The sequence below is a fragment of the Hyperoodon ampullatus genome, assembly GCF_949752795.1.
Source record: "Hyperoodon ampullatus genome assembly, chromosome: 10".
In the NCBI taxonomy this organism is placed as follows: domain Eukaryota; kingdom Metazoa; phylum Chordata; class Mammalia; order Artiodactyla; family Ziphiidae; genus Hyperoodon; species Hyperoodon ampullatus.
The window spans coordinates 84846124-84853855 of NC_136923.1; the positions used below are offsets into that span (position 1 = coordinate 84846124).

The following is a 7732-nucleotide window of genomic DNA, read 5'->3' on the forward strand; positions in this document are numbered from 1 at the left end:
TCCGGACACGCAGGCTCAGCGGCCATGGCTCACGGGCCTAGCCGCTCCGCGGCATGTGGAATCTTCCCAGACCAGGGCACGAACCCGTGTCCCCTGCATTGGCAGGTGGACTCTCAACCACTGCACCACCAGGGAAGCCCCTGAGAATATTTTTAAAACACTGTTAATCAGATCAAAAAAAAAATATTGAAATGTAATTTCCTTCATTATGAGTGAAGGTAGTTTTTTCCCCATATTTTTATTAGCCATGACCCCATAAGAAATAAACTGCTGCAAAACAATGAACAAGATTGCAATAGTTCCATGGGAAAGCACTCTGTAAAGAATAAGTAGGATCTTAGGTTAAGACCAAAAAAGGGAATATTTATCAGGTGCCTCCTTCGTCCAGGACTGTGCTGGAATAATGAACCATGTTTGGCTAGGTGTAACTAAAACTACTTTTATCTAGGTTGTCTCTAATAAGCCTCCTAATCATTCCATGAGAAAAGTATCTGCTATGGATTGATTTATGCCCACCCCTCCTCCAAAATTCATATGCTGAAGCCCTAACCCCCAGTGTGACTATATTTGAAGACAAGGCTTTTAGAAGGTAATTTAGGCTACAGAGGTCATAGAGGTGGGGCCCTAATCCAATAGGATTCATGGCCTTATAAGAAGAGGAAGAGAGAGCCATCACTCTCCTGGTGTGCATGCACTCATGAAAGGCCATGTAAGGACACAGCAAGAAGGCAGCCATCTATAGGGTAGGAAAAGAGGCCTCACCAGAACCTGACCATGCTGGCACCCTGACCTCGGATTTCTAGCCTCCAGAGCTTTGAGGAAATAAATTTCTATTGTTTAAGCCATGCACTCTAGAGTATTTTGTTTGAGTTGCCTGTGCAGACTAAGAGTGAGATGGGAGGAGAACCTTTTGAAGCCAGACTTCTTGAAATCAAACCCCAGCCTTCCTGCTCACTAGCTCTAAGACTTTGGGCAAGTTATGTGACTTTTCTCTGACTCAGTTTCCTCATCTATAAAATGATTTCCTACATTTTTTTTTTAATTTTTTGAGGGGAAAATACTTGGGACAATGACTGGCACATATATATGGTGTATATGTGTGTGAGCTAGTCTTTATGGTATCTTTTAGAATTATAATGCAAAATATGAATTATGGTTTTTCCTCTGGATCTTAAATTATGGAATCTAAGAATTTTAGAAAACTATCCAATTCTCTGTTACTTTTACAGCAATGAGTGATATGTTCTCTCAATCTGTAAATATAAGGATCAATCCACTCATAGCTGACCCTAAGCCACTGACATTTAATGGTACGACCTCTCAGGGATCACCGAGGTTCAGAGAAACCAAATACACATTAAAACAGAGCCCTTGGTAAGATGCACCCGTAATCTCTTTAAGGAGAAAAGAATTTTCAAACTGAGGGTCACAATGTATTAGTACGTTGTGAAATCAATCTCATGATTTGCAACCAGCATTTTTTAAAAAAATAAACTAAACTAGATGAAAATATATCAGAATTCATTTAAGGTAGTATTGTTTTCAGAATTTTTGTTTCAAATGTGTGTGTAAGTGCACATGTGAGCATGTATGTGAGACAGAGAGAGTGAAAGAGACTTTTCTACCTCACTTTGCAATCAGAAGTTTGAAAGTCTCATCATCTCATTTCCTCTTCAGAAGTATTTCAAATGTAGACTCTCTCTTTTCCCACACTCTCTCCTCAAATGAAGCTCTTGTCTTTCTTCTGAGACTATTACAACAGACTACCAACCTCTGACATTAGGCTCTCCACAATAATAATTGTTTATGTGAAAAATTGAAAATCAAGGCAACTACAACAACCATACAAGAAGACAACTACTACAAAAATACACAAACGCTCTCCTTAAAAGCCTCCAGTGGTTGCCCAGTCTGTTAGAATGTTACCAAATTTCTCACGCAGGCATTTGCAGATCTTTGCAAGATGGTCCTTATGGGATTTTCCTTTGCTGAACCCTGGACTCTGGTCATATTACACCGTTCCCTCAACATCCTCCTGGAAGGCCGGGCCTTGAAACTCTTATACACCTCTGAGAAAGGTGAGTCCTAGAACAAGCCCAGAAAAACATCCTAGACATTATTCCAATAACTCTTTTCCCACAGCTCTGCAGGACACCTGCCAGCCCAGTCCTGTTAGAGATCTGGGTCTGTCGTTTCCACTGAGCTCTTCAGACCAGGGTTCCTGCCTCATATTTTATAGTTAATTAAGTGCAGGGACTGTATCTGTTTCCTTACATTTTTTTTTTTTTTGAGGGTGGAGGGTGAAGGGCGTGGGAGTGGGTATAGGGGTAAGGTTTGAACTAATGAAACCAGAAGCAAAACTCAGTTCAAGATGCCCTCCACAGGGGGACCTGATTTTGGCCAAGCAGATATCATGTGTGAGATCCAGGTAATTTACTCCATGCTTGAGGGTCTGCTATCAAGCCTTAGGGACTGAGAAGTGGTTTTAGTCACAAGCAATCCACATGCCTGTAGATCATTGTTTATTAGATTGTTTGCCCAAATAAGGTGTTATCCTGAAGTTTTTTGACAATTCTAAAAGCATCTTCCAACTCTGCAGTGAGACATCTAAGATATGTGTTACTTCCCTCATATACATAAATAATTTTCAATAAGAATCAGGGCGTGAATAATTTATTTTCTCCACCAACTGAAAGCCAACCATTTGGAAGACCACTTAGAAGAGAAGAGATAAGTCATTCGTTTAAAATTACTTTTATATTTACATGGAAAAGAGGAAGTTTTGTGCTTCTCTTTGAATTTTGTTGAAAATCGAGGGCTTTATTGAATAGTTTTGGCATTAGGGTCATTTTTCATTAAAAGGCAAAAAGGCATCTGAAATCTGTATCTCTATGGATTATTCGGCAGTGGAACCTGGGCGATTCCGTGCAGACGGTATTCGAGGCATTCAACTTTTGGGAGTGAAACAAACACAAATGCTCCTTCCCCAAGGGGCGGGGGCGGTGCCTGAGCGACGCACCAATCACAGCGCGCCCTGCCCTATATAAGGCCCTGAGGCCCGTGCAGTAGTTTACTCCACTTGCTAGGTGATACCTATTGCTCTACTTCTAATATAATGTCTGAGATGGTACCCGCCGCTCTAGCAGGCCCTGTTCCACCATCCATGGAGAAACCACTCCCCCAAAAAAGGGGCAAGAAGCCAGTTGGTTTGATGGGTGGAAATCGCAAGACCACAAGCGTGTCATTGTCCAAGTTGATTATCGAGGCCTTTTCCATTTCTCAAGAGAGAACTGGCATGTCTCTGGCAGCGCTGAAAAAGTCGCTAGCAGCTGTGGGCTATGATGTGGAGAAGAACAAGAGCCGCATCAAGCTGGCTCTCAAGAGCCTGGTTAGCAAAGGAATTCTGGTGCAGATCACGGGTACGGGTGCTTCCGGCTCTTTCAAGCTCAGCAAGGAGGTTGCTGCTGAACTCACCAAGGGAAAGATCAAGAAGCCTGCTTCTACCAAAACGAAAAAGCGGGTCTTGGCCAGAGACTTTAGATCTCCACAGAAAGCTAAGACCAACGAAAGAGCAAACACGCCGAGGACAGCAATGGCTGAGAAAGCTGGTACGAGTGGCAGAAAAGGTAAAGGCGCCAAGGGCAAACAACAACCGGAAAGTCCAGCGAAGGCTAGAGCAGGGGAGCCCAAGGCTCGGAATTCTAAACTGACCCAGCAGACTAATCCTAGGAAAACAACAACCAAGCAGTAAAATTAATGTAACGGCTAGTTTTCATAGAACCCAAAGGCTCTTTTAAGAGCCACTCAAATGATTTTAAGAGTGTGTGACATTGCGTTTTCAGAAGACTCCGGCCGAAAAGACTATTCGTCAACCTTATCGCTTGACAATAAGCAAGTTTGTGATGCGGTGATAGTGTCTTGTCAGACAAACGGTACAGACTCTGAAGAGCTTCGGATACTTAATGGTATGCTGACTGCCCAGTTCCAGAAAGTTAGGTTGTCCATCCTAATAAAAAATAAGGCACATTCCTTGTATGTAAGTTCCTAAATGCTTAGAGAAGTGCTGGATTTTAAGTCGAGAGGGGAGAGGAGATCAGCTCCGTGCCCAACCATACCTGACCATGTTTTTTACCTAATGCTACTCTAGTGTATGATTTAATGTGCCTTTCCATGTAAGATTTCTGAATTCAGTCTCCATGGACTTTACAGGGGTTAATATACAGAAACCAAGATCTCAATTTGGATTAGTGAGAAGTTTACTTCTCGTTAAACAGATTTCTTTCCACTATGAGTGATTAGTTGCATAAAATCACAGATGTTTCCGTTTTACATTTGCAAGAATATTGAAACGCCTTTCACCTTCCTTAGTTTGCAAGTAGTTACCAGATGACTTTATATATTAAGCACATACTGTTACATTAAAATTTGGTTTGATAATATAGTCTTAATATAATTGTTCTCTATTTATGAAGAGAATGATAGGCTTGTTCAGATTGTGCTACACAGGCTGGAAAATGTTAACTAAAACGTGTGGAGATGTTGGAGGTTCAAATATTAGGGTGTGACCTTTAAATCACAAGCCTGCTTGTACTAGGAAACGCTTAGGGTCGGAGTTAAAGCATCTTTTCCGCTTTAAACAGTTTAGTTTGTTTTCACTTAGTTTGTAATTTAGCGTTCTTAAAGATCCTCGTAAATAAATTTATACTGTTAATCTTATTTTGGGCCTTGGTATTGGGGGCGACTTCGAACAAAGCCCATTGCAAAACTACGAAATTAATGCAGTCACACATACAAACATGTTCTATATCCTGTCTGAATTCATTTGTATAACCGGGCCACAGGAAAAAAAAATTAATTGTATCCTGTATGGAAAACGACTAAATACAATGGTTTCAATTTGTACAGAATCAGCCACAGCCCTGCTTTGCTTGGATAAAGTGGCCATTGTTTTCCTCTGAGGTTGGAGTTGGGATAGTGCAGGAAAATTCTTCACTGGCCGGACAAGGCAGTGAGCTACTCTCTGTGTCCAGCAGTGGACTGACCCCAGACTATCATCGCAGAAAGGAGGAACAACTGGTTTCATCCCGCCCAGAAGCCAGCCGACCTCCCAGCATTACTCCAACCTGTGTAGAACCGGCTCGGCCACTCTGCGCCTTTGCTCCTCAGGCCCATTAGCGCCTGGATTGCATCGGATTAAAAAATTAACCAATGAAGGTTTTCCCTTAAGTTCCGGGTACCGGTATGAAACCCCTTGTTTTGGCCAATAGGAAAACAGCCTTGTAACACCACCCTCCGCAATTTAACAGTGGTTTCTTCGCCACACTGAGAACCAGCCAATGAAAGCTTGTCCCCAAAGAGCCTTCATTTGCATAGCTGTGTGTTGTGTGGGCGATACTGTGAACTTTTGTGCCATGGATGACTCCAGCCGTCCACTTAAGGACAGTTCTCGGAATATTTCCAGATGCACAAAATAGGCCCATTTCTCTCATGGGTCCAATCTTATAATCACTTCGCGTTTCACCGTTTCTGAAAGCCTCCTTTCTTCATAAAGACCCAAGTTTCTTAACACCTTAGTGAAGGGCAAGGCCCTAAGTATTGTTACATAACTGCAGTGTTAAAGCAGCTTCCGACCATACTTCACATGTTAAATTAGCTGATATTTGGCTTTCACACACCTCCGCAACGTCCAACAGCCCTTCAGCGAGTTTGTGGGCGGCCCTGAAAAGGGCCTTTTTGGTTTCTTAGAAAATGTCGAAGTCTATCTCGGCCGATGCCGTGATCAACCACCGAAGCCGTAAAGGGTGCGGCCCTGGCGTTTGAGTGCGTAAACCACGTCCATAGCGGTAACAGTCTTCCGCTTGGCGTGCTCGGTGTAGGTAACAGCGTCCCGAATCACGTTCTCCAAAAACACTTTCAACACCCCGCGAGTCTCCTCATAAATTAGCCCAGAAATGCGCTTCACACCACCACGGCGGGCCAGGCGACGAATAGCTGGTTTGGTGATGCCCTGGATGTTGTCCCGTAAGACCTTGCGGTGACGCTTAGCGCCGCCTTTGCCGAGGCCTTTACCACCCTTTCCACGACCAGACATGGCTGCTGGCACAGTAACTCCTTGAACTTAGCACTGCTCTTTAAATAGCATTCTTGCGGACCTGATTGAAAACGAGAGCCCTGGTGGATTTTCCAGATTAGGTCATCAAGGGGTGGGGCAAGGAGGGGCTTATTAACATTTCAATGTTTTGATTGGTCGGAATACCTCGCTCTTCGTCCGGAGGGCCGGAAGGTAAGGTGGCCTACAATCAGCTGAAAAGCTTTAGTTTCTATTTTGCCTTGCACTATTTTTCTTCTGTGTGCGTTTGCAAGTTGAGTATATTCAGCTCAAGGACACGGATCACAGAGCTTCACTCCACATTTCCTTTTGGTAACTTGGTAACTAATAAGTTAGATAATGGTTCCTTGGGGAAGGTAAAAATAATGTGTAAAGGAAGATAGAGTTATAGGTCAAGGGACTTTCCCTTTCAGTCCTTTTAATGTTTCAGTTTTAAAGGACGCATTTGGATGGGGCGAAGTATAAGCCTGGCCATGAAGAGGCTCTCGTCCTAAAAGATCTGTGTTTGGAAAGACAAAAAGGTAGACAAACGACTGCAAATTAAAACTTCTTTTCTTCTCTTCCTCAATTCAAACATGTACTGGGTGACTCTTTTTTCTGCAAATGCATGTGAGAGAAGGAATTTAAAACTAGGCTTGGGTAATCAGTTACCTCGACCCTCTTCCTGGCCTTCTGCGCCTGATTGGCCTGCAGTTCCTAAAAGCTCCTTTCCTTCTTTCATTAATCCTTTCTCAACCTTCTCTAGTTTTAGAGACAAGAACATACGTTTGTTTTGTAGAGTCCAGGATTACTAGTAAGATAAGGCTAATACTTGATTAAGGTCATTACAAAGCCTACAGGCCCCTCCCCTGGGAGGCCTATGATGAGATTATGGGTGTTTTGAACAGGTTAATCCCATTTTTGTTTTCATTCTTTTTTTTAAAAAAAAGCCGACTAGAACAGAACTGGATCTGAATATGGTTTGAAGAGAAGGATTTCTCAAATCAAAAAGTTTCTCTGGCTTCCTGACAACTTTAAAAAATTTCCACAGTAAGAGTCACTCTAGTTAAATTGAAAAAAAAAAAAGACACCCCTCCCCCCCCATCCTGGTTAATAAATAAATGTCTGTTGGGGAGATTTAGAATGAGATTATGGCCTGAGAGAGAACTCATATAATAACCTCAGACTTAGGTAAAAAGGGAGAAGAGACCCAAAGATGGAGCCAAAAGACCCAGGATAGGGCAGGAAAGCTCTGGATGACATATGGTTTGTATCACTTCTGAAATAATTAGATGGTTATATTCTTCTGCCCCAAAGTGAGTGTTTTTAGGATCCTGACTTTCACTACCCTTTCCCACCACAAACATGCACCTTATAAGCAGAGACTTAGCTAGGAAGAAATGCCATTCATTACAGAGGAAAAGTGCAAGGTCAGAGTTCACAGGTAAACATGAAATCTCAACATGCTTTTTAATTCATGAAAATAAATTTAAAATAATGTGTATAACATGGTTCTTTTTTTCTTATTCCCTTCCCCTAATTTCTTCTTTTCTAATTTTTTCTCAATGACATTGACTCAAAAATCGTGAATGTCAAAACAGAAATATTTAAGAGGTATACAATTATAGATTTATATTAAAAATG

The 7732-nt window shown here is 42.1% G+C and overlaps 2 protein-coding genes across 2 annotated transcripts; one reads left to right on the plus strand and one right to left on the minus strand.

Annotated features, from left to right (window-relative positions):
* Positions 1–3115: 3115 nt before the first annotated feature.
* H1-6 (H1.6 linker histone, cluster member) lies at positions 3116–3751 on the plus strand (the record flags this gene model as incomplete). The annotated part of the gene is made up of 1 exon (XM_079712684.1): positions 3116–3751. One exon carries the CDS (start codon positions 3116–3118, stop codon positions 3749–3751), a length of 636 nt encoding a protein of 211 aa, XP_079568810.1.
* A 2028-nt stretch (positions 3752–5779) lies between these two features.
* LOC307059606 (histone H4) lies at positions 5780–6091 on the minus strand (the record flags this gene model as incomplete). Its single annotated transcript, XM_079713685.1, has 1 exon — positions 5780–6091. One exon carries the CDS (start codon positions 6089–6091, stop codon positions 5780–5782), a length of 312 nt encoding a protein of 103 aa, XP_079569811.1.
* Between the last annotated feature and the right edge of the window lie 1641 nt (positions 6092–7732).